Source organism: Oryctolagus cuniculus, chromosome 3 (assembly GCF_051225735.1).
Source record: "Oryctolagus cuniculus isolate XC-2025 breed Fujian yellow rabbit chromosome 3, ASM5122573v1, whole genome shotgun sequence".
NCBI classification, from domain to species: Eukaryota; Metazoa; Chordata; class Mammalia; order Lagomorpha; family Leporidae; genus Oryctolagus; species Oryctolagus cuniculus.
Window position 1 is genome coordinate 335,657 of NC_142869.1, and position 25,725 is coordinate 361,381.

General features: G+C 56.7%; 1 protein-coding gene across 2 annotated transcripts in view; it reads left to right on the forward strand.

Moving 5' to 3' along the window:
- Positions 1 to 24,197, forward strand: part of THAP4 (THAP domain containing 4) — a 43,980-nt gene extending 19,783 nt beyond the window's left edge. The window contains exons 1-5 of one of the 2 annotated variants that reach the window (XM_051829386.3): positions 955 to 1,083; positions 10,419 to 10,578; positions 13,205 to 13,314; positions 13,863 to 13,966; positions 23,950 to 24,197. In XM_051829386.3, coding sequence (XP_051685346.1) covers positions 1,080 to 1,083; positions 10,419 to 10,578; positions 13,205 to 13,314; positions 13,863 to 13,966; positions 23,950 to 24,069 — 498 coding nt within the window. In that variant the 5' untranslated portion in view covers positions 955 to 1,079 and the 3' untranslated portion in view covers positions 24,070 to 24,197. Of the gene's footprint in view, positions 1 to 954; positions 1,084 to 10,418; positions 10,579 to 13,204; positions 13,315 to 13,862; positions 13,967 to 23,949 lie in introns of those variants that run through there. The other variant, XM_051829385.3, reaches the window with a different exon arrangement.
- The last annotated feature ends 1,528 nt before the right edge of the window (positions 24,198 to 25,725 follow it).

The window sequence follows — 25,725 nt, forward strand, 5'->3', positions numbered from 1 at the left end:
GTAAAGCCCCGATCTGCTTCCTGCGTGGCCACAGGAGATGCTCTCAGCTGTGCCTCGGCCTGCTCGCCCCTCCCCAGCTCCCGGACCCTGCAGTCTCTGTGCTGGGGAAGCCGACCTGGGCCGCGGTTCCGTGCTGGGGCCGCTGTCCATGCCCTGACGACTCTGCTGGGTCCAAGAAAGTCTTTGCTTTTCAATCTGTCCTTATTTTTTTGGAAAGGCCTGTAGTCCGTACGTGTCAGAGTTGGCATTGGAAGCTCCCCTTCTGTGACCTTCGGTCTGGCTATTGTCAATATGTGAGGGAGCCGTGAGTTTCAGTCATGAGCCATTTTATCCAGTTCTGTTACTGATGTTCATCGTTTTTCAGTTGGGACTTTTGGATTAACAAGGCAACCAAGCATAACCAGGTTACCCAACAAAGCATCTGCAAATGGTTGTCATTCGGAGCCCCTTAAGTAGAAGTGTTTGTTCCCTGTGTCTGTCTCCCAGGGTCTTTCCCCTCGCAGTCATGTGAAAGAACACGTTCCCCTAGTGCGCGGAGCCGGGTCCTGTGCTCCGGGCAGCCGCGGCACGCCTGCGCCTCTTCTGCTGTACAGTTAGTGTTTTCTGTGTGTGCTGGCAGGAATCCCCACTCTGGCCCCCCTGTGTGATGTGCAGTTGGAACACCGGGACCGATTCTGTCCCCAGGTTCCCCAGTCCCGTTTGCCAAGAGACAGAACAGTCCCCAAGCCCCAGGAGGCAGGCAGAGAAGTTCATGCCAGAGCCACTGTCCCGCTCAGCAGGTGGCCCTCGGCGGCAGTCCTGCTCCTCAGTCTGCGCAGGACTGACCTGCACTCCTAAAATTCAGGGGCTCCCCAAAACTCCCAGCTGTGTGGTTCTGTGAGCTCCAGGGCCATTTTTGCCTCCCACTGTCTTCTAAGAGATGATCTTTCCTTGTAGAACTACAGCTCCCAGAATGCACCCTGAATTAACGCTCACTTCCTGCAGGGCCATTCACGGCCAGGTGCAAACATTTCCCGTGTCCGGTTGGCAGCAAACAACCTTGAGGAACCTTGACGGTGTCGAGTTTAGGAGACGTAGGGATGGGTAAGCCTGCTTTCCATGTCTTGGGCCAGAAAAATGAAACTTTACATTTCTTATAAAAGTTAAAATTTTACTTCTGCATTTTGGTTATCTTTTAATAAAAGAAAAATGAAATCAAGGGAAAGAATGCATAGAAAAGCCTGTCTGATTTAGTTGAAGAGGTTAAAAGTAGCAAATAGGTTAGAACACTTAATATATTTTTTATTTCATTTTAACTTTCATTTTGGTTTTCTAATTAAGGATAATCTGCATAAAGTAAAATGCACATCTTGAGGATATGGTTTAATGGATTTTGACCTGTATCTGGATTCTGAAATTATCCTGCCAGGCAGTGGCGGGCAAGTTGGCAGCAGCATCCCTGGTAGTGGTGAGTACAGAGGGAGCCAGCACCCAGAGCAGCCTGGTCACTATCCAAGTTAAAATTCAGAGACTCTGGGGCCGGTGCTGTGATGTGGCAGGTAAACCTGCCGCCGACCACACCAACATCTCACACGGGCACCAGTTTGAGTCCTGGCTGCTCCTCTTCCAATCTAGCTCCCTACTAAATGGCCTGGGGAAAGCAGCATAAGATGGCCCAAGTGCTTGGGCCCCTGCCACCCACATGAGACATTCGGATGAAGTTCCTGGCTCCTGCCTGACTCAGCCCTGGCTGTTGCGGGCATTTGGGGAATAAGCTAGCAGATGGAAGACCTTTCTCTTGTCTCTTCTGCCCTCTCTCTGTAAATCTGCCTTTCAAATAAATAAAATAAATCTTGAAAAAAAATTCACCGAGACTCAAAGCAGGTCAACTCAGAGCGGGTCAGTGCCCTGCACTTCAGAGGCCACAGCTGGGTGCCTGGACAGCTGCGTGGCCCTTCATCTTCCATGAAGGGCTCTAACCTTTCTTTCCTTCTTTTTTTTTTTTTTTTTTTTTTTTTTTTTTTTTTTAAGACTTCTTTAGTCATTTGAAAGAGTTAGATCAATCTTGTATCTGCACCCCAGATGGCTGCAATGGCCAGGGCTGAGCCAGGCTGAAGCTAGGAGTCAGGAGCTTCTTCTGGGTCTCCCATATGGGTGCAGGGGCCCAAATACTTGGGGCTTCCTCTACTACTTTCCCAGGCCCATTAATAGGGAGCTAGATCAGAAGTGGAACAGCCGGGACACGAACCAGCACCCGTATGGGATGCTGGCACTACAGGCAGCAGCAGTGCTACTGTGCCTCGTTGCTGGCCCCATGGAGACTACTTTTCCACTCACAATGTCTCCTCTGATGCCTCCTTGAGTGCTTGTCAGGTGGTACCTAAAACTGCTGCTGCTTTTCTCTCCCAGTGTGTGCGGCACGGGGTTGTCCATAGAAGCCAAGGTTGTCCACAGGAACACCGCAGGGTCCCCAGGCACCCACCTTTGTGCTTCCGTCTCTGGAAGGACCCGCTGGACTTGAGTTCATGAACTCGCTCATGTTGGCCAAGTTGATTTGCAAAAGCTGATGTATGCCGGTGCCGCGGCTCACTAGGCTAATCCTCTACCTTGCAGTGCCGGCACACCGGGTTCTAGTCCCGGTCGGGGCGCCGGATTCTGTCCCGGTTGCCCCTCTTCCAGGCCAGCTCTCTGCTGTGGCCAGGGAGTGCAGTGGAGGATGGCCCAAGTGCTTGGGCCCTGCACCCCATGGGAGACCAGGAGAAGCACCTGGCTCCTGCCATCGGATCAGTGCGGTGCGCCGGCCGCGGCGGCCATTGGAGGGTGAACCAACGGCAAAGGAAGACCTTTCTCTCTGTCTCTCTCTCTCACTGTCCACTCTGCCTGTCAAAAACAAACAAACAAACAAACAAACAAAAAACCTGATGTACAAGAGTGAGAGCAGGGGCTGGCACTGTGGCGTGGCGGGTAAAGCTGCCACGTACTGTGCTGGCATTCCGTATGGGCACCGGTTCTAGTCCTGGCTGCTCCACTTCTGATATGGCTCTCTGCTATGGCCTGGGAAAGCAGTGGAAGATGGCCTAAGTCCTTAGGCTCCTGTACCCACGTGGGAGACCCGGAAGAAGCTCCTGGCTCCTGGCTTCAGATGGCATAGCTCTAGCTGTGTGGCCATCTGGGGAGTGAACCAGCGGATGGAAAACCTCTCTGTCTACCTCTAGCTGCCTTTCAAGTAAATTGGTAAATTGAAAAAAAAAAAAAACAAGGGCAGGAAGTGAGGGCACTCAGCAGTCTCCCCACCTGCTCTCAGGCACCTCCTGTGCTCCGCTGCAGTGCCCTGTCAGACTGGGCTCTGCCCTCTGCAGCTTCTGTCTGTCCAGAAGGGATGTCCACTCTCTGGTCTCATGGGCCCTGCACCTTTCACCCTCCCTCGAGGCTCCTGCATTGTGATTTCTGGTGATCCTGCCCTCCCAGACTTCTCGCTTCCAGCGGCAGCCCCTTTGACCTGAGTGTCCCTGCGTAGCCCCCAGAGCACAGCTGCTGTCAAGTGAGACCTCACACAGACCTCGCCCAGGGCTGATGTCACAGCAGAGAAAGGACGTGTGCCCCATCCCGCCCTGTCTTGCAGCCTGGGGTGTCAGGCACAGCCAGAGCTGGCTGGCCGGGTGCCAGGTGGTCTATGGGCTTGGGGCAGCCTGACTCCTGACAGGTTTTTGTTAGCCCCTCAGACCTTGCAGCACCCTCCAGGCCTTGCCACACGTTCTCCGCCGTCTCCTGCCCCCACCCTTCCTGCTCTACAAGAACAGGTGCCGCTGTAGCACAGCCCCCACGTGACTCCCTGTTCACAGGCTCCTGCAGCCTCATCTCTGTCTCCCCTGTGAGGCCCTTTTCTGAGTTTGTTAGAATTGCTCATGGGAACATCACTGCTTACTCTGCAGGGGTGCTCCCCTTCTTGATGAGAGGCTTCCAGCCCACCTGGTGGGCCTTGGTGGGGTGGATATCGGTCGGACTCCACCCAGCTTGGGTCTTGCTTGGGACTAGCTGTCTCAGGTTTCCTTACCCACTCCTTCCCCGGTTCTCACGGGTATTTTACAGCAGGATCTGTTGTTTTCTTCCATGGGATCTTTGTTGGGCGGCCAGTTCCTCCCCAACGCATGTGTGCAGCGTGACGTGAAGGCACACGGAGGCACCCAGCAGCCTGCATGCTGTGCAGTCACAGCAAGAAACCTCCTCTCTGATGCCACTGGGGGCTGCAGAGATCCCAGCAGGACGGGAGGCTGGAGTGTTCATGGACAGGACTCAGCCGGGGACGAGGGCGTGTGGTTCACACCATAGCTGTGCTGTTTGTTTTAATTTGATCAGATCTCTAGAAATTGGGATATTTTGCACAAAATAATGTTTCTGGCTTTTATTGCGCTATCTGAAGATGACAGCAGCAGTGACAGTGTGAAGAAGAGAAGGCCCTGGGTGGTCAGGCCTGTCCTCTGTACCACCCTCAGGCTTAAGATAAGAGAGGGCTCCCTGGAGCTGGGTGTGGGGCACTGCCCACTCCAGTGCTGGCCAGAGGTCGGAACTGGAGCTGCACAGTTTTCCTCACAGCCACCCCCAAAACAACACAGAAGAAGCAAGGAGCTGGTTTTAACAGTGCCTCTAAAGCATCATCTTAACATACAGCTGCAGACCCAGGTGGTCTCAGCCTCACAGGGCTCTGACCTGCCCCACTGGGCATGCACTTGGGAGTGGCCGGGGCAGGCTGTGAGAGCCTGGCCTCCCATACAGTCTACTTCCTGTCTGTGGGTTTACCCCTTATGGACATTTCAAGTAAACAGACTCCAAGATGTGCTCTTTTTAGTATGGCTCTTGGCCTCAGCACGTGCTCTGTTCCTCCGTGGCTGTGTGGCGTCCAGGGTCTACACCACTGGCGTGCTGTGCGCTCGCCATGGGTGTTTGCTTTCTCTCCGAGTTCTGGCTGCTAGGAAAGTGTTGCTGTAAACGTTCATGCTTAGTTTTTGTGTGGACAGGTGTGTCCATTTTCTTGGAGTTTTTTCTGGTTTTGGTTTTTTGAAAGGCAGAAAGAGAGATCTTCCACCTGCTGGTTCACTTCCTAAATTCCCAAAGAGCCAGGCTTGGGCCAGGCCAGGCCAGAGCAGGAGCTGGGAATTCAATCTGCTTCTTCCACTTGGGAGGCAGGGACCCAGTTACGTGAGCCGTTACCTGCTGCCTCGCAGAGTGTGCGCTAGCAGGAAGCTGGGTCAGGAGCTGAGCTGGGTCTTTTTTTGGGGAGGGGGGCGGAGGGGCAGGCAGAGTGGACAGTGAGAGAGAGACAGAGAGAAAGGTCTTCCTTTACCATTAGTTCACTCCCCCAATGGCCGCTGCGGCCGGCGCACCGCACTGATCCGAAGCCAGGAGCCAGGTGCTTCTCCTGGTCTCCCATGAGGGTGCAGGGCCCAAGCACTTGGGCCATCCTCCACTGCACTCCCTGGCCACAGCAGAGAGCTGGCCTGGAAGAGGGGCAACCGGGACAGAATCCGGCGCCCTGACCGGGACTAGAACCCGGTGTGCCGGCGCCGCAGGCGGAGGATTAGCCTATTGAGCCGCGGCGCCAGCCCTGAGCTGGGTCTTAAGCTGGGCACTCAGATACCTTAACCACTAGGTCAGATGTGTGCCATAGGAGTGGAGTCGCTGGGTCGTTGCTCCCTGCTTCCCTAGTGCAGAAATCCAGACTGTCTTCCTGGAGGCTGCATGATGGACAGTCCCATCAGTGGAGGAGGGGCTGTGAGATGGACAGTCCCATCAGTGGAGGAGGGGAGGGGCTGTGAGATGGACAGTCCCATCAGTGGGGGAGGGGAGGGGCTGTGTGATGGACAGTCCCATCAGTGGGGGAGGGGAGGGGCTGTGAGATGGACAGTCCCATCAGTGGGGGAGGGGAGGGGTTGTGTGCTGGACAGTCCCATCAGTGGGGGAGGGGAGGAGCTGTGTGATGGACAGTCCCATCAGTGGGGGAGGAACTTTGTGATGGGCAGTCCCATCAGTGGAGGAGGGGAGGGGCTGTGTGATGGACAGTCCCATCAGTGGGGGAGGGGAGGGGTTGTGTGCTGGACAGTCCCAGCAGTAGGGGAGGGGAGGGGCTGTGTGCTGGACATTCCCATCAGTGGGGGGGGAGCTGTGTGATGGACAGTCCCATCAGTGGGGGAGGGGAAGGGTTGTGTGCTGGACAGTCCCATCAGTGGGGCAGGAGCTGTGTGCTGGACAGTCCCATCAGTGGGGGAGGGGAGGGGCTGTGAGATGGACAGTCCCATCAGTGGGGGAGGGGAGGGGCTGTGAGATGGACAGTCCCATCAGTGGGGGAGGGGAGGGGCTGTGAGATGGACAGTCCCATCAGTGGGGGAGGGGAGGAGCTGTGTGCTGGACAGTCCCATCAGTGGGGGGGGCTGTGTGATGGGCAGTCCCATCAGTGTGGGGGCGCTGTGTGCTGGACAGTCCCATCAGTGGGGGGGGCTGTGTGATGGGCAGTCCCATCAGTGGGGGGCCTTGAATCCTGTCTGACCTTGTCACTCTGCTCCGTCTGCTGTGTCCACGTGGAACCCAGTGTCTTCCTCTCCCTGTGCTCTGTTAGGTCTCACCTGGGTCTTGGAGAGACTTCACCTTTCGTTTTCATTTACTTCTTTCCAGGCTTCTGCAAGCTCAGCAGCAGCTCTGGCCTGTGTCTGACGGCGTCTTTCCCGGGTAGCCTGTTTCTGGTCCGTGTCAGCACCCTGTGTGCCCCACCCTGGGGTCCGCCGCCTTTCCTCTGCCTCCCGAGTTGGGGAGCAGAGTCAGCTGGGGGCAGCGCCCCTTGCCACGTCTGGGCACGTCCTGCTTGGATACAGGCTTGGACAGAAGCTGGCCTCGCCATTCTCTGCTCCTTGGTGGATGTCCTGGGTGTCTGGGGTCAGTCAAAGGAGCGTCCCAGGCCTCTGAGTGCAGCGCTCCCACCCCTCCCATCTGCCCACCAGCCCCCATCCTGCTATGGGGTCTCCAGCCGCCCCTGCGCTCCCCAAGCTGTGTCTTCCAGCCCTCGCACCAATTTTGGTGACCAAAGATGGTGTCTGTGGCCTGTTTTCCCTGAGAACTGACTTCAGGAAAAGGTTTGTTTCGCTTCCTGCAGCAAGGAAATCATGCTGACTTACCCAGTCCCAACCCTCAGGAAAATCCCCAGCTGGTTTGAGAAAGAAAGGGCCAGGTCCACTTCTGCCTTCCTCCGTGGCTGGGCCTCTGACCGTCTCCACGTGGACATCTGAGGGCCCTCTCGAGCTTGATGACAGGCTCTCTCCCCAGTGGGGCGGATGGGAGGTGTGGAGGAGCGGGAACCCGGGAGCAAGGGCAGCGTGCTGCGCCCAGGCGTGCTCGCCGCGCGGAGGGCCTCTCCGTGGTCGGGGTGGCTACGTTGCCCCTCTGCCTTCAGTGCAGGGTGGCGGAAGGTGGGCGCAGCCGCCTGGGGAGGCCGCTCGGGACGCCCATGTCGCTCTCGGCAGCTGCAGTGCCAGGACTCCCACCCTAGGGGGCAGGCTCGCCCCACTCCTGGTCTTGCTGCCAGGGCTGAGTGAGAGGAGGAGCCTGGCAGGACCTGGGAGGAAGTCTGGACCTCTGGCAGCACTGGAGGTGTGTGCTCAGAATAGGGCTGGAGGGGGAGGGGCAAGACCTGAGCAGGAACACACATGCGGCCTTTCCTGCCACTGGGCCCCGTCCCTCCCTACGCTGGGGGCCTGCACGAGAGGGAGGGCCGGTGTGCTTGCCCTGGCAGCAGGGTGGGGCGCCTGTGAAGTCCTATGCTAAAGAGCTCAGGTTGGGGGGGTCAAGGGTGTTGTGGAGCATGGCTCTGAGGACAGACCCTGGACCCTTGGTCTGGATCGTAGGCAGGCGTCACTTCCTGTGCCAGGGTGCCAGGTTGGCCAGGCTTGCCCTGGCCCCTACGTCCCACATCATGGGAGGGACCCCTTCTCCTAACATTCAGCTTTGGTGCACTCGGGCAGTGACCTTGGCTGTGCTTTGTGTGGTGAACGTCCCGGACGCTGACGAGGAGGCAGGGGCTGTCATGGTGGCCTGATCTCCTAGTCTTCTATCTGGAAATCAGTCTGTCTTTCCAGTTGCTAAAGCCCAAGCCCTCCAGCTCGCTTTCCCTAGCCCCTGTCTCTCAGTTATTCACTTGCTCTCGTGCACCCTGTGCAAGCCATCGGCACATCTGCCCAGCTGCACTCTGGAGCTCCTTTGCCAAACTGTGGTCCTTGATACCATGTCCACCTCTGCCGTCAGCACTTGTGCCATAGCGGTCCTGGCTTCCTGCAGCTGTGTCTGCTCCCCCACACCTGGCAAGCTTGTCTCTCCCACGGAGATCTGCCCAGGGCTTCTTGTTGCTCAGTCCCTGCCAGCTCTGCCCACCCCAGGGCTCCGACATCTGCCATGCTTCTGCCGGCTCTGCTCTCACATCTCACCCACACTCACCCTTCTCAACAAGGATGGTCTCAAGGATGATTTTTTTATTTATTTCAAAGGCAGAGTTACAGTGAGAGAGACAGAGGCAGAGAAGGACAGAGAGAGAGAGAGAGGTCCTCCTACTGGTTCACTCCCCAAATGACCACATCAGCTGGAGCTGGGCTGATCCGAAGCCAGGAACCTAGAGTTTCTTCCGTGTCTCCCACATGGGTGCAGGGGCCCAAGCACTGGGCCATCTTCTACTGTTTTCCCAGGCCATAGCGGAGAACTGGATCAGAAGTGGAACAGTCGGGACTCGAACCAACGCCAATATGGGATGCCGATGCTGCAGTCAGTAGCTTTACCTGCTAAGCCACAGTGCCAGCCCCTTCAGTTTCTTTTTAAAAGATTTATTTATTTGAAAGGCAGAGTTGCAGAAACAAAGAGAGACATAGGTCTTCCATCCACTGGTTCACTTCCCCAATGGCCAGAATGACTAAACTGGGTTGGTCTGAAGCCCAGAGCCAGGAGCCTCTTCCAGGTGTCCCTGGGGAAGGGGCCCAAGGACTTGGGCCATCTCCTGCTTTTTCCCCAGGAGCATTAGAATCAGAAGTGGAGCAGCCAGGACTTGAACCAGTGACCGTACGGGATAACAGCAGCGGCTTTACCCGCTACGCCACAACCCTGGCCCTTTTAAGGAGGTTCTGAAAATGTCTCTCAGCTCATCCCCACCTGCACCGTGGACTCTGCATCTGCCGCCCTGTGCTCCCTCACTGGGACGCATGCCCCACAGGGTGGCAGGGGTGTCTGTATTCTTAGCTGCTGCTGTCTGGCACAGTGGGGGAAGCCGTGGGTGGAGGGAGTTGGCCGTCACCGTGGGCAGGCAGTATCAGCGATCACAACCAGAACTCTGACTCCGGTCGTCTGCTGCAGCTCCTCACAGGCAGCTGGAAAAGGAAAGACCGCCAGGGTGGGCCAGGCGGGGAGGGGATGGGTGTCGACGCCCGTCTCTCTCCCTGTCCTCAGCAGTGCCCAGGGCTCGCCTCAGCCCTTTCACTTCTTTCCTCCTCCATGTCCTTTCCCAGCGGCTCCCAGTGTGGGGTCCCAGGCTGTCCACAGGAGGCGGAGTGGGTCCTGAGGACTCCTGTCCCAGCCAGTGCGTCTGCCCTCCCGGCAGCTGGTGGACGTGCCATTTGGGGTTGGCAGGTGAAGCCAGCAAATAGGTGGGGCCTGTGCGCTCCCCTCCCTGCTGCTTCTCTTTGGTGTCATTGTCCATTCTTCAGGGATAAAGCACCTGGACATGAGGTGTCGGGTGTGGGAGGCGGGCTGTGGTCAAGGGCAGTCTCAGCTGCCTCTGGGAGGCCGACTGCCTTTCCCTGCAGCCTTGCTGCACGCCTTACCGTGGACCCTGCACAGCCTCTCCTCTAGTGCCCAGTTCTCCAGCTGACGGGGGTCACCCGGGCTCACCCAGGCTCACCCTGGGAAGCCAAGTCAGCCACATGTCCCAATCCTGCCTGCTGTGTCCGCTGTCCACTGGCTGCATCCCTTCCCCCTCAGGACCTTGGAGTCCCAGGCCTCCAGTGTCATCCCCACACCTGGTAGGACGAGAGAGCCAGCCCTGCAGGTCACGTATCAAAGAGACCAGAGCCAGCAGTTTGCATCCAGCTCCTACCTGTCCTCACCGTTACCTGCCTGGAGTCTTCTCTCATCTCCATCGCCAGAGCCCACACCTGGGCAGCCTAGCTGGGCATGGCAAGGCCTCTCCCCTTCCTCTTGCCCCCTGGGGCCCTCTGGTTCTGTGTCTTCATTGGAACTGCAGAGCTCTGGAAATGGACCTCACAGCAGGACGTTTGCTGGTGGTCCGCCTGTTCCTTCCCGCTGTGCAGGTCCTGCAGGGCGCGCGTGGCTGCCTGAGGCGAACTTCCCTGCAGACTGGGCTTCACGCTCATGAGATACCGCAGGAGTGGCCCTGACTCTTCTCCTTCTGTCCCCAGAACCTCCCAAGATGAATCCAGTGGTGGAGCCGCTGTCCTGGATGCTGGGCACATGGCTGTCGGACCCTCCGGGGGCCGGGACCTTCCCGACGCTGCAGCCCTTCCAGTACTTGGAGGAGGTGCACATCTCCCACGTGGGCCAGCCCATGCTGAACTTCTCGTAAGTGCCTGCTGCACCTGGGTCCCTGAGAGCCTTCCAGGCAGGAAGGTACAGAGGAGCCTGTCCATCTGTGTCCATCTGTGTCCTTCCCTGAGCCAGCATCCGAGGCCCCACGGTTGGTAAAATGGCTCTTTCTGGTTTTGTCCACTTTTGGACATGCTAGGCAGACCACAAGATTACAGGTTTGTTAACACAGGTATAAAAACAAGCACCTGTGTTCCGTGAAGGCCCTGCTCTCATGCCGGGTTCCTCTGGAAAACCACTGCCGCAGTGTGATGAAAACAAGAGGGCGTGGCTTTCTGAGCTGGCTTTCTCCCTGAGCTGCCTGAGTCTGCAGACAGCCGCCAGTCTGGGTTCTCAGTCTCAGGAGCAGTAAAGCGTCCCCGTCCCTGCCCCTCCCCCACAGGCAGGGAGACTAGCGCTGCACCAGGGCCACTCGAGGCTTGAAAGCTGTGTGCTTTGCTTCTAGGAGCAAACACACTGTTTACAAGTCTGAACAACGAAGGAGTCTAAGTGTGTAAAGTAAAAAGCAAAGCTGTTCTCCCGTGTCTGCTGTGCCATTGATGTCTGTGAGGAGCCCCGCTCAGCCAAGCTGGTGGTGCAGGTGCAGGATCCCAAGCTGAATTTGGTCCTGTACAGTTTTGTTTGTTTGTTTGTTTGTTTTTTGACAGGCAGAGTGGACAGTGAGAGAGACAGAGAGAAAGGTCTTCCTTTTTGCTGTTGGTTCACCCTCCAGTGGCCGCCACAGCTGGCGCGCTGCGGCCGGCGCACTGCGCTGATCCGATGGCAGGAGCCAGGTGCTTCTCCTAGTCTCCCATGGGGTGCAGGGCCCAAGCACTTGGGCCATCCTCCACTGCACTCCCTGGCCACAGCAGAGAGCTGGCCTGGAAGAGGGGCAACCGGGACAGAATCCGGCGCCCTGACCGGGACTAGAACCCAGTGTGCCAGCACCGCTTGGTGGAGGATTAGCCTAGTGAGCCGCGGCGCCAGCCGGTCCTGTACAGTTTTAGATGTAGAAGACCTCGTTGTTAAGAGTATTATTACGCCTTTCTTACTAGCCCTGTTTAAATGGACAAGGGCAGAGTAATCTCTGCATATAGATGAGCCAGGTCCCCAGGGCATCTGAGCCAGGTCCCCAGGGCGTCTGTGCCAGGTACCCCAGGGTGTCTGTGCCAGGTCCCCAGGGCATCTGAGCCAGCTACCCCAGGGCGTCTGTGCCAGGTACCCCAGGGCGTCTGTGCCAGGTACCCCAGGGCGTCTGTGCCAGGTACCCTAGGGCGTCTGTGCCAGGTCCCCAGGGCGTCTGTGCCAGGTACCCCAGGGCGTCTGTGCCAGGTCCCCAGGGCGTCTGTGCCAGGTACCCCAGGGCGTCTGTGCCAGGTACCCCAGGGCGTCTGTGTCAGGTACCCCAGGGCGTCTGTGCCAGGTCCCCAGGGCGTCTGTGCCAGGTACCCCAGGGCGTCTGTGCCAGGTCCCCAGGGCATCTGTGCCAGGTACCCCAGGGCGTCTGAGCCAGCTACCCCAGGGCGTCTGTGCCAGGTACCCCAGGGCGTCTGTGCCAGGTACCCCAGGGCGTCTGTGCCAGGTCCCCAGGGCGTCTGTGCTAGGTACCCCAGGGCGTCTGTGCCAGGTACCCCAGGGCGTCTGTGCCAGGTCCCCAGGGCGTCTGTGCCAGGTACCCCAGGGCGTCTGTGCCAGGTCCCCAGGGCATCTGTGCCAGGTACCCCAGGGCGTCTGAGCCAGCTACCCCAGGGCGTCTGTGCCAGGTACCCCAGGGCGTCTGTGCCAGGTACCCCAGGGCGTCTGTGCCAGGTACCCCAGGGCGTCTGTGCTAGGTACCCCAGGGCGTCTGTGCCAGGTACCCCAGGGCGTCTGTGCCAGGTCCCCAGGGCGTCTGTGCCAGGTACCCCAGGGCGTCTGTGCCAGGTACCCCAGGGCGTCTGTGCCAGGTCCCCAGGGCAGCGAGTGCAGCCTTTCTGAACTGGGAGGGAGCTGCAGGGGAGAGAGGGCAAACGTTGTCTGTGACCAGCAGGCAAAGAAGAACAAAGCAGAGTAGAGTAGGAGCTGGGTTTGGAGAGTGTCGTGTGTGTGTTCATGTGCGTTACTACATTATGATATAAAAGGCACGTTTTAGGGTTATGTTAAAGGGGAAATATGTGCTACTGCCCTCTCTGAGAGCCCTAGAGAAAGATTCCCCGGGCTGGTGAGTGATCGGCGAGAGTTTGCAGGTCGTGGGTTTGTATGCTGAGTTCAGGACGCAGGTACCTTTTGTTTCCATCATGAACTTGCAGTAATAAACATGGATATGTTTCTTGGCATATATATGGACCAATTCCCCAAGAACAGGGCTGGGGAGAGGAAGTGGGAGTGGGATTTCTCGGCCAGTGTCCGTTTGCAGAGTGCTTGGACTGAACTGTGTGGCACTGAGCAGAAAGAGTTCCTCACTTCAACCAAGAAATCGTTGAAATTGAGTGAGGCAGCCAAAGCGATGGGAAGGGGTGGGGGCCTGCGGGGCAGGGGTCTGCAAGAGCGGCTCCTGGGTGGAGCAAGGCAGCCCTGCCCCCGCGGCCGCAGCCAGCACACAGCGCGCACGGTGCCCACGTCACTTCCTCGGCATCCTGTCCAGGTTCAACTCCTTCCACCCTGATACGCGCAAACCGATGCACAGGGAGTGTGGTTTCATCCGCCTCAAGCCCGACACCAACAAGGTGGCCTTCGTCAGCGCACAGAACACAGGTACTGCTCTGAGGGCAGGGAGGGGCTGCCTCAGGGGGCCTCCTAGTGTCCCTGCTCATGTCACATGTTGGTGGGGACGGGGGACAGCAGCAGCTTGCTATCCTCCTGGTTCTTCTTCAGGCCAGTTTCGCTGGCCCCTCACAGCTGTGCCCCTGCTGCAGACGTAACACGGGGGAGCACTGGTCTGCTCTGCCCTGTCCTGGAGTCATCCCAGAACGTACTGCTCCCCAGCAGTTTCTTACCAAGAAGTTACTCAGAAACAGTGTGTGTGGCCTCCACCTTGTCCACTTGGCCAAAAGAGTGCACCTTCCTGGGCATTCAGGACCTCCTGGGGGTGGAGCTCCCTGGCCCTTCGTGGGTAGAGTAGGAAGCAGGGTCCAGGGCACTTCTGAAGAGGGTGCCCCTGCCCAAGCTGTCAGAAGAGTTGTCCTCTTGCCGTCCTGAAGCCCTCGTCTGGATGGAGTGACACGGACGGCCATGGCTGCAGAGCTTGGTCTCTGGGGTCCCTGTTGCCTGAGTCACAGTCAGAGCCTCTGCCTCCCTTGCAGGCATCGTGGAGGTGGAGGAGGGCGAGGTGAACGGGCAGGAGCTCTGCATCGCATCCCACTCCATTGCCAGGATCTCCTTCGCCAAGGAGCCCCACGTGGAGCAGGTGAGCCGGGCTTGCCAGCCCTGAGGGTCGTCTCAGCTGTGCGTGTGGCCCACTTGGTCCCCAGTCCCTGGTTTCCTGTCACAAACACTTGTGTGAGTGGGGCCATGAGGACAGAGGTGCATGCCGTTCTGACAGGAGCTGTGGGGTCACCTGCAGCGGCCTTTGGAGTCTGATGGCGTCTCGTCTGTTTCGAATCTGCTGTCTGAGCGATGAGCCCATGGCTCGTGCTTGGGCCACGTCTTGCTGTGTGTGCTCAGTGGGCAGTCTGAGGGTGGGTGTTTTCCTCTCGTCCATCTGCTGTCTGCTCCCTGCGACGTGGGCCCCTCCCCTGTGTGTGGCATCTGCGGTTCCCCAGGGTCTCTGATCCCAGCGTCCACCACGGGTTCCTCCACAGTGAGAAGTGTGGTCTCCATGTCCGCACCTTTAATCTGTCTCGAAGCTGGCTGGTGTCAGTCTCACTTTCCAGAAGGTGGCCCTCATTCCCAACGCCATTTCACGAATTCCGCCTGAGCCCACAGGTTTGGGATGTCACCACATAAACACAGAAGTCTCTCTCTGGTTGTCCACTCCTTCACCAGTAACACAGTCTTCTCATTGTCTCAGGTTTATGTTACATTTTGATTTCTAAAGGAAAGTTTCTCATACTCTTTTCTCCAAATTTTCTTGTTTATTCTTTTTATCTTTTGTTTTATTGTATTTGAAAGAGACAGAGACAGAGAGAGACCTTCTATCTGCTGGTTTACTTCCCAAATGGCCACAAGGGTCCAGGCTGGGCCAGGTCAAAGCCAGAAGCCTGGAATTCCGTCTGGGTCTCCCACAGGGGTGGTGGGGGTCTTCGGCCGCTTTCCCCGGCCATTAGCAGGGAGCTGGATTGAAAGTGGAGCAGCCGGGACTCCAGCTTGCACTCACGTGGGATGCCAGCTCTGCAGATGCACACTTCCTAGGGAGAACGTCTATTTCTTGTAGATTTTCAAAAGATTTTTGGAAGAGGTAGTAGACAGTTTTTTCTGTCTGCCGTTCTGTCAGTTCTGTCACGTGTATTTGCCGGATGCTTGTATGTGCGTGTTTTCTTTTTCTTGAGCACGCTTGGCCAAGGGTTTTATGTGGATTTTGTTTGTTTTCTGGAGAATGGCTTTTGGCTCTTGTTAATTAAACAGTGAGAAAGTGCCCTTCTGCGCAAGGAGGCGGGGCAGGGGTGATGTGGAGGGGCCTGGGGTGCGGCACCAAGCAGGCGTCTGCACTCTGCGGCCGGAGAAGGACCAGGGCCGTGGGAAGCACATCACACAGTGTGGCGCCTGGAGGCCAGGGGCTGTGCGTGGGGGCGACAGGAGGGGGCCCTGCACAGCTGGGGGAATTCCCTGAGGCCCTGGGCCTAGTGCATGGCGTGGAATAAATAGCCTTCCCGTGAGCATGGCACTCCCGCCATGGTACAGTCACGTTGTCTTTGGCGCTGGTTTCCTCCTTGACCTGTCAGTTCCAGAGCTTGTGTCCTACAAGGAGTCTGGAAGAAGTTAATTGAGAATATGCTTTACAAAAATATGGCATGGACTTAAAATTTCTTGTACCAAAATAAAACTTTTTTTAATAAGTAACTTTTTAAAAAAGATTTATTTATTTATTTGAAAGGCAGAGTTACAGAGAGGCAGAGAGAGAGGTCTTCCACCTGCTGGTTCATTCCCCAAATGGCCGCAATGCCTGGAGCTGGGCCGATCTGAAGCCAGAAGCCAGGAGCTTCTTCCAGGTCTCCCGTGAGGGTGCAGGGGCCTGAGGACTTGGGCCATCTTTCACTGCTTTCCCAGGCCATAGCAGAGAGCTGGATAGGAAGTGGGGCAGCTGAGACTCGAACCAACGCCAATATGGGATGCCAGCATGCTGGTGCCACAGGTGGTGGCCTTACCCGCTTTGCTATAGCGCCGGACCCCAAAACTTCTTTTTTTAAAAGATGTATTCATTTATTTGAAAGGCAGAAAGAGAAGTCTTCCATCTGTTGCTTTACTCAGATGGCCACAACAGCCAGGACTGGGCCAGATCAAAGCCAAGAACTTCTTGGTCTCCCACGTGGGAGGCACCCACTTGGGCCATCTTCCACTGCTTTCCCAGGCCAGAGAGCTAAATTAGAAGTGGAGCAGCCAGGACTTGAACCAGCACTCATATGGGATGCTGGCGTCACACTACACCACAATGCCAGCTCCACATTTCCCACACGTCACACACACACACTTCATGTACACACAGTTCAGGAACACACTCCCCTAAAATAAAACTTGTAATTCCATTTCTCCACACTTGTGATGCTTCCTTGCACTACCCACCCTGCCCTCAATGAGACACAGGGTTCCTTTTCCACTGCTCAGACCCTGTCTGTCCTGTGCATTCTTTTTCCTTCTGGAAAAAAAAAAAAATAGGTATTTTATAATTTGAAGGGAGTTTTCCTGTGTCACCTCAAACTTTCCCTTTGGCTGTCCTGGTCACTCTGGAGCTGTGTGTGTGCTGTGTCCACTGGAGCTCTGTGTGTGTGTGTGTGTGTCCACCTGGAGCTTTGTGTGTGTGCTGTGTCTACTGGAGCTCTGTGTGTGTGTGTGTCCACTTGGAGCTGTGTGTGTGCTGTGTCTGCTGGAGCTCTGTGTGTGTGTGTGTGTGTGTGTGTGTCCACCTGGAGCTGTGTGTGTGCTGTGTCCACCTGGAGCTCTGTGTGTGTGTGTGTCCACCTGGAGCTGTGTGTGTGCTGTGTCTACTGGAGCTGTGTGTGTGCTGTGTCCACTGGAGCTCTGTGTGTGTGTGTGTGTGTGTGTGTCCACCTGGAGCTGTGTGTGTGCTGTGTCCACCTGGAGCTCTGTGTGTGTCCGTGTCCACCTGGAGCTCTGTGTGTGCTGTGTCTACTGGAGCTGTGTGTGTGCTGTGTCCACTGGAGCTCTGTGTGTGTGTGTGTCCACCTGGAGCTGTGTGTGTGCTGTGTCCACTGGAGCTCTGTGTGTGTGTGTGTCCACCTGGAACTCTGTGTGTGCTGTGTCCACTGGAGCTCTGTGTGTGTGTGTGTCCACCTGGAGCTGCATGTGTGCTGTGTCCAGTGGAGCTGTGTGTGTGTGTCCACCTGGAGCTGTGTGTGTGCTGTGTCCACTGGAGCTCTGTGTGTGTGTGTGTCCACTGGAGCTCTGTGTGTGTGTGTGTCCACCTGGAGCTGTGTGTGTGCTGTGTCTACTGGAGCTCTGTGTGTGTGTGTGTCCACTGGAGCTGTGTGTGTGTGTGTGTGTGTCCACTGGAGCTCTGTGTGTGTGTGTGTGTCCACTGGAGCTGTGTGTGTGTGTCCACTGGAGCTCTGTGTGTGTGCTGTGTCTACTGGAGCTGTGTGTGTGTGTGTGTGTCCACTGGAGCTCTGTGTGTGTGTGTGTCTGCTGTCTTGTTCCCAGGCAAGTGGCCCGCTGCCTCCACCTGCTCCCTCCCAGACTCGCCCCTCTGCCCCCTTACCCTGCCTTCAGGGTTCCAAGTGGCCCAGCGCCTGTCCCACTGCCAGTACTGCGCCACCTCAACTGCTTTGGCTTAATGGAATTTTTCTTTGCATTTCAAAACCAGTCATCCTGCAGTGCGGTCACGTGTGGTGCTGTCCTGTGGAGTGTATTCACATGTGGTGCGGTCACGTGTGGTGCAGTCACGTGCGGTGCTGTCACATGTGCAGTCACGTGTGGTGCTGTCCTGTGCGGTGCTGTCACATGTGCGGTCACATGTGGTGCTGTCCTGCGGAGTGTATTCACATGTGGTGCGGTCACGTGTGGTGCTGTTACATGTGCAGTCACGTGTGGTGCTGTCCTGTGTGGTGCTGTCACATGTGGTGCGGTCACGTGTGGTGCTGTCCTGTGTGGTGCTGTCACATGTGCAGTCACGTGTGGTGCTGTCCTGTGTGGTGCTGTCACATGTGGTGCGGTCACGTGTGGTGCTGTCCTGTGTGGTGCTGTCACATGCGGTGCAGTCACGCGTGGTGCTGTCCTGTGTGGTGCTATGCGGTGCAGTTCCATGTGGTGCTGTCCCATGCAGTTAGTGTGAACATTTGGGTCAGTGTGCATGGTCTTGGACCACCGCAGTCGAGACAGAACAATCCCATCGCTGCAGGAAGCAGCCCCCCACTGTGGTCCCCAGAGCACGACTGCAGGCTGCGCTCCCACTGCTGTGTCGGCACCCACGCTCTCAGCTCTGCGTCCTCTGAGCTGGTGTGGTTCAGTATGGCTGCACAGAGCCTCTGTAAGGGCTGTGTGCACAGTGACACCTGGGATGGGGGCTGCCCGTGTCGGGGGCCCAGGGTGTGGCTGCAGGCTGTGTCACACGGTGCCCACTGCTGGTGACTGATGCAGTGGCCACCTTGCCACAGCTTGTTTGCGACTTGCATTTCCTGTTTTCTGAGAGGGGTCCAGGCCCTGGCCTGCAGGAGAGCCCTGGGGCGTGTGCTGGGACTGCTGCCACCCAGATTGCCAGGTCAATTCTCACACAGTGCGTGTCTTAGTTCCTTTTGTACTTGGTACTTCTAACCCTGTCTTAAATTTTTCGCCTAACCTGGTCGTCAGAGATTTTTACCTGCATCCTCTTAAGCGTTGGGTAGTTTTCGCTTTGACGCTGAGGTTCGTGGCTATTTTTGTGTGGTGTAAGGTCGGGCTCCAGCTCTGTGTTCTTGTCACTGTGTTCTTCCCAGCACACACCCTCCTCCCAGGGACTGGGAAATAGGGCCGTGAAGGAGGCGTGGCGATTATGGAGTCTCCCCGGGCCCATCTGCCTGCTTCTGCTGCCGTGTCACTTCCTCCATAGCAGGACTGCAGTCCAGGGCGTCGATGGCACCAGCAGAGGCAGAACTGAGACTAGGGGAGTGCAAGCCCCTGTGGGAAAAGCGGCTGTACGTGGGCAACTGCAGAGAGAGGCCCCGAGGCCTGCACAAGCGTGCACAGGGCTGTAGTCACAGGCTGCAGAGAGGCCCCGAGGCCTACAGCTATGCACAGGGCTATAGTCACAGGCTGCAGAGAGAGGCCCCGAGGCCTACAGCTATGCACAGGGCTGTAGTCACAGGCTGCAGAGAGAGAGAGACCCCAAGGCCTGCACAAGTGTGTGCAGGGCTGTAGTCACAGGCTGCAGAGAGAGGCCCCGAGGCCTGCACAAGTGTGTGCAGGGCTATAGTCACGGGCTGCAGAGAGAGGCCCCGAGGCCTGCACAAGCGTGCACAGGGCTGTAGTCGCAGGCTGCAGAGAGAGGCCCCGAGGCCTGCACAAGTGTGTGCAGGGCTGTAGTCGCGGGCTGCAGAGAGAGGCCCTGAGGCCTGCACAAGCGTGCACAGGGCTGTAGTCACGGGCTGCAGAGAGGCCCCGAGGCCTGCACAAGCGTGCACAGGGCTGTAGTCACAGGCTGCAGAGAGAGGCCCCGAGGCCTGCACAAGTGTGCACAGGGCTGTAGTCACGGGCTGCAGAGAGAGGCCCCGAGGCCTGCACAAGCGTGCGCAGGGCTGTAGTCACGGGCTGCAGAGAGAGGCCCCGAGGCCTGTACAAGTGTGTGCAGGGCTGTAGTCACAGGCTGCAGAGAGAGGCCCCGAGGCCTGCACAAGCATGCACAGGGCTATAGTCACGGGCTGCAGAGAGAGAGGCCCCGAGGCCTGCACAAGCGTGCACAGGGCTGTAGTCACTGGCTGCAGAGAGAGGCCCCGAGGCCTGCACAAGCGTGCACAGGGCTGTAGTCACGGGCTGCAGAGAGAGAGGCCCCGAGGCCTGCACAAGCGTGCGCAGGGCTGGAGTCACAGGCTGCAGAGAGAGGCCCCGAGGCCTGTACAAGTGTGTGCAGGGCTGTAGTCACAGGCTGCAGAGAGAGGCCCCGAGGCCTGCACAAGCATGCACAGGGCTGTAGTCACGGGCTGCAGAGAGAGAGGCCCCGAGGCCTGCACAAGCGTGCACAGGGCTGTAGTCACTGGCTGCAGAGAGAGGCCCCGAGGCCTGCACAAGCATGCACAGGGCTGTAGTCACGGGCTGCAGAGAGAGGCCCCGAGGCCTGCACAAGTGTGCGCAGGGCTGTAGTCATGGGCTGTAGAGAGAGAGGCCCCGAGGCCTGCACAAGCGTGTGTAGGGCTGTAGTCACAGGCTGCAGAGAGAGGCCCCGAGGCCTGCACAAGCGTGCGCAGGGCTGTAGTCATGGGCTGTAGAGAGAGAGGCCCCGAGGCCTGCACAAGCGTGTGCAGGGCTGTAGTCACGGGCTGCAGAGAGAGGCCCCGAGGCCTGCACAAGCGTGCGCAGGGCTGTAGTCACGGGCTGCAGAGAGAGGCCCCGAGGCCTGCACAAGCGTGCACAGGGCTGTAGTTGCAGGCTGCAGAGCCACTGGGAAGGGGGATCACGGTCAAACGTTAGATCTTAAGAGCTGGGTGTCAGCCTCAGCCCCTGTCAGGTGGGCTCTCGGACAGCTGAGCGCCCTGAGAGGACTCCCGGCCTGAACGTCCTTGGGGAGATAGCCTTCCTCCGGAGGCGGCAGCTGCTGGCCCAGGTCCTTGCGTAGTGGCTCTGGCACCTTTAAATAGACTTCAAAATCCAGCTTCTCTGGGTTTTTCTCAGCAGCAGGGTTAGTGAGTCACAGAGGAGTCGGCCTGGCCCGAGGCGGAAGTCCTGTCTTGTGGCTGTGCAGCCACTGCACGTTCCAGGGCTTATGATTGGTGCCCCTCAGAGCTGCTCAGTGTTCTTAAAAATGCCTGTGGTAGCAGATGTGTATAGTGTGATGTACACGTGTGGTGTGTGTGTAGTGTGATGTACATGTGTGGGTGTGTGTATAGTATAATGTACACGTGTGTGGGTGTGTGTATAGTGTGATACATGTGTGGGTGTGTGTACAGTGTAATGTACATGTGTGTGGGTGTGTGTGTAGTGTAATATACATGTGGGGGGTTGTATAGTGTGATATACATGTGTAGGGTGTGTGTGTAGTGTGATATACACATGTGTGTGTAGTGTGATATACATGTGGGGAGTTGTATAGTGTGATATACACGTGTGGGTGTGTGTATAGTGTAATGTACATGTGTGTGGGTGTGTATATTGTGTGATGTATGTGTGGGGGGTTATGTATAGTGTGATATACGTGTGTGGGTGTGTGTATAGTGTGATGTATGTGTGGGGGGTTATGTATAGTGTGATATACGTGTGTGGGTGTGTGTATTGTGTGATATACACGTGTGTGGGTGTGTGTATAGTGTGAGATACATGTGGGGGGTTATGTATAGTGTAATATGTGTGTGGATGTGTGCATAGTGTGATCTACATAGTGTGAGATACACGTGGGGGGTTATGTATAGTGTAATATGTGTGTGGGTGTGTGCATAGTGTGATCTACACGTGTGTGGGTGTGTGTATAGTGTGAGATACACATGGGGGGTTATGTATAGTGTAATATGTGTGTGGATGTGTGCATAGTGTGATCTACATAGTGTGAGATACACGTGGGGGGTTATGTATAGTGTAATATGTGTGTGGATGTGTGCATAGTGTGATCTACATAGTGTGAGATACACGTGGGGGGTTATGTATAGTGTAATATGTGTGTGGATGTGTGCATAGTGTGATCTACATAGTGTGAGATACACGTGGGGGGTTATGTATAGTGTAATGTGTGTGATGTGCATAGTGTGATCTACACGTGTGTGGGTGTGTGTATAGTGTGAGATACACGTGGGGGGTTATGTATAGTGTAATATGTGTGGATGTGTGCATAGTGTGATCTACGTAGTGTGAGATACACGTGGGGGGTTATGTATAGTGTAATGTGTGTGATGTGCATAGTGTGATCTACATAGTGTGAGATACACGTGGGGGGTTATGTATAGTGTAATATGTGTGTGGGTGTGTGCATAGTGTGATATGTGTGTAGTATGATGTACGTGTGTGGGTGTGTAGTAAGTGTATGTAGTGTGATACACGTGTAACAATGTAATGTATGTAATATATAACAGTATATGTGTGTATATAATATGTGTGCGTTTACATATATATATATATAGAGAGAGAGAGAGAGAGAGAGAGAGAGTGTGTGTGTGTTTTATCTACTTGAAAGGCAGAGCAACCAGGGTGGTGGGGGCAGGGAGCAGGGGGAATCTTATATTCACTGGTTCATTCCCCAAATGCTTTGAACAGCTGGGGCTAGGCCAGGCCAAAGCCAGGAGCCAGGTCTCCCCTGTGGGTAGCTGGGGCCCAACCATCTGAGCCATCACCCTGCCCGTCAGGATGCATGAATAGGGAGCTGGGTCAGAGCAGAGAAGCCTGTGCGCACAGCCTGGCAGCTTCAGCCACTGTGCCACAGCACATGTACACAGTGTGCACACACACACACATGAACACACGCATGCACACAGTGTATACATACACGCACACACTGCGTGCACACAGCCTGGCAGCTTCAGCCACTGTGCCACAGCACACAGCACATGTACACAGTGTGCACACACATGCACACAGTGTACACATACACGCACACACTGCGTGTGCACAGCAGCGCTGTCCCGTGGAGTGGCAGCTTCAGCCACTGTGCCACAGCACACGTACACAGTGTGCACACACACACACATGAACACACGCATGCACACAGTGTATACATACACGCACACACTGCGTGCACACAGCCTGGCAGCTTCAGCCACTGTGCCACAGCACACAGCACATGTACACAGTGTGCACACACATGCACACAGTGTACACATACACGCACACACTGCGTGTGCACAGCAGCGCTGTCCCGTGGAGTGGCAGCTTCAGCCACTGTGCCACAGCACACGTACACAGTGTGCACACACACACACATGAACACACGCATGCACACAGTGTATACATACACGCACACACTGCGTGCACACAGCCTGGCAGCTTCAGCCACTGTGCCACAGCACACAGCACATGTACACAGTGTGCACACACATGCACACAGTGTACACATACACGCACACACTGCGTGTGCACAGCAGCGCTGTCCCGTGGAGTGGCAGCTTCAGCCACTGTGCCACAGCACACGTACACAGTGTGCACACACACACACATGAACACACGCATGCACACAGTGTATACATACACGCACACACTGCGTGCACACAGCCTGGCAGCTTCAGCCACTGTGCCACAGCACACAGCACATGTACACAGTGTGCACACACATGCACACAGTGCACACGTACATGCACACACAGCGTGCACACATATGCACACAGTGTACACATACACGCACACACTGCGTGTGCACAGCAGCGCTGTCCCGTGGAGTGGCAGCTTCAGCCACTGTGCCACAGCACACGTACACAGTGTGCACACACACACATGAACACACGCATGCACACACAGCATGCACATACCACACGTGCACACATATACATTTCATTTGTTTTAAAGACCGAGAAACAGACACTCCCCAAATGCCAGCAACAGCTGGCGCTGGGTCCAGCTGAAGCCAGGAGCCTAGAACTTAATCTGCACCTCCCACATGGGTGGCAAGGACCCAAGTACTCGAGCCGTCATCTGCCCGTCATCTGCCACCTCTCTTGGTGCACGAGCAGGAAGCTGGAATCGGAGTGCGGCCTCTCTGGGTGTATCTCACACTCTGCCCTTTGCCCAGCACACGTCCCCGGCACACGGGCCTGTGCCCTCAGGCTGTGCACTTGTTGGAAACACTGCTGTCACTCATCCTCGCCAGCAAGGGTCCATCACACTGTGGCGTGGTCTGGGCTGCGGTGTGTGCCTGGGGTGAGTAGAGGGAAGTCTCTGAGAACCGAGTGATTTGTGAAAGCACCGGAGGTGCTCCCCTCTGGGGCAGAGGCCCAGGGGCCAGGACACCTTGATCTGCCCTCCGTGGGGTGGCTCTGCCCACTGCCATCATCCACGGTGAGAAACTGCCCACCCGCAGAGCCATGAAGCAGGCCTGGCACTGGCAGCCACTCAGACATTTGTTGAAACTTGTGAAGATTTTAAAACTAAGGTGGCTTGTTTTGTTCTGTTCAGATTACCCGGAAATTCAGGCTGAATTCTGAAGGCAAACTTGAGCAGACGGTCTCCATGGCAACCACCACACAGCCTATGACTCAGCATCTCCATGTCACCTACAAGAAGGTGACCCCGTGACCTGGAGTGGAGCTCCAGAGCCCTCAGGAGGGGGCTGCTGGCTCCCGAGTGTTGTCCAGATGTCCCTGTGATGGCGTAGAAAACCAAATAAAAGGCCTTTATTTTTATGGCTGAGGATTTGAATATTATCACTTGTGTAGCCTACATTTTTTTATCTGCTGCCTAATTTTTTTCCCCAAATCTTTTCCCAAGAAATTAAGAAGGGCCAATGCTTTCTCTCTGTTCCTGCAGTTTGGCAAGATGTAAAACACACCCATCTGCAGTGGCCTGGTCAACGCTAAGGTGAAGAACAAAGGTGGACCGGCTGGGATGTGGTTATCTTTGTCACTTTCAGAACCAAGTGCATTCCCAAGAGAACTGGTTGAGGCTCAGCACCCTCCCGTGAGGCCTGTGCTACAGCTGTGCCATGATGCCACCGTGGCCTCAGAGTCTTACCAAGCGTGGTCCCCGCCCCCAGCCTTGCTGCTCCCCATACTCCCCAGGCTGGTTTCCCCCGTCTGCCCCTGCATGCTTTGGCCTGCATCCAAGAATAAAACAAAGGGTTCTTTTTCCCTGCACGGTATCAGTAGCCTCCCCAGTAAGGGAGCAGCAGGACCACAGGCCCTGGGGTCGGCTTCTCAGAACCAGGAAGGAAGTGCCTGGGCTGTCCTGGGGGCCAGGGGTCCAGCCCGCCCCCTCCCACCTGCTGGCCAGCCTCTGAGAGGGCAGCGCCCAGGGCACAGCGTGAAGGTGGGGTTTGGAGCCAGCTGCCAAGAAGTAGTTAAGACATGGTTCTGGTACTGTTAGGATAGGCCTCACGTGTGCCTGGTGTCAGGAACGCCTTTGCCCGAGTGGATTTTCAGCAGCTGTGTGTTGCAGCGCCCCCTCGCCTCCCCACGCCTGTTGTCCTAGAGGATGCCCCCACTCGGGATCGGCACATCGTCCTTGCCGAGCCTGCTGCTGTCCCGAGCTGGACCTGGTGTCCTGTTGCTCACCCACGTGTGGGCGTGCTCAGTTCTCCACAGCTCAGCACACAGGGAGCCTCATGTGTGCTGGCCCACTTTGTTGATGCTAAAATTAGTCGGCTTGGATGGTGGCAGCCTAACCCCTAATGCCTGACCCTGCCCCTCCCTCAGGCTGCAGAGCGACTTCTTCTGTTAATGACTTATTTTATTTGAAAGGCAGAGTTAGAGATCCTCCCTCTCCTGGGTCACCCCCAAATGGCCGCAACAGCCAGGGCTGGGCCGGACCAAAGCCAGGAGCTTCATCCAGGTCTCCCACGCAGATGCAGGGGCGCAAGCACTTGGGCCTTCTTCCACTCTCTTCCCAGGCCACAGCAGGGAGCTGGCTGGAAGCAGAGCAGCCAGGACCAGCACCCATACGGGATGCTGGTGTTGCAGGCGGCTGCTCAATCCACCATGCTGCAGCGCTGGCCCCACGACTGTGGCTGCACTCAGAGCTGGAACTCAGCACCCCTGCACTCGCCAGGCCACGTCTCCTCTCCTTGAAGTAAGGTTACAGCAGCGAGGCGGTAACACTGCCAAGGGCACGGCACACAGAGCCCCCCACACCACCCACCCGCCCCTCTCCTGAGCTTCGTGTACTTGTGGTCACCCCTGCAGGCCACTGCCTTGCAGAAGGAAGGTGTTTGGGGTGTCCCGTGTTGGCTGTGGGCCT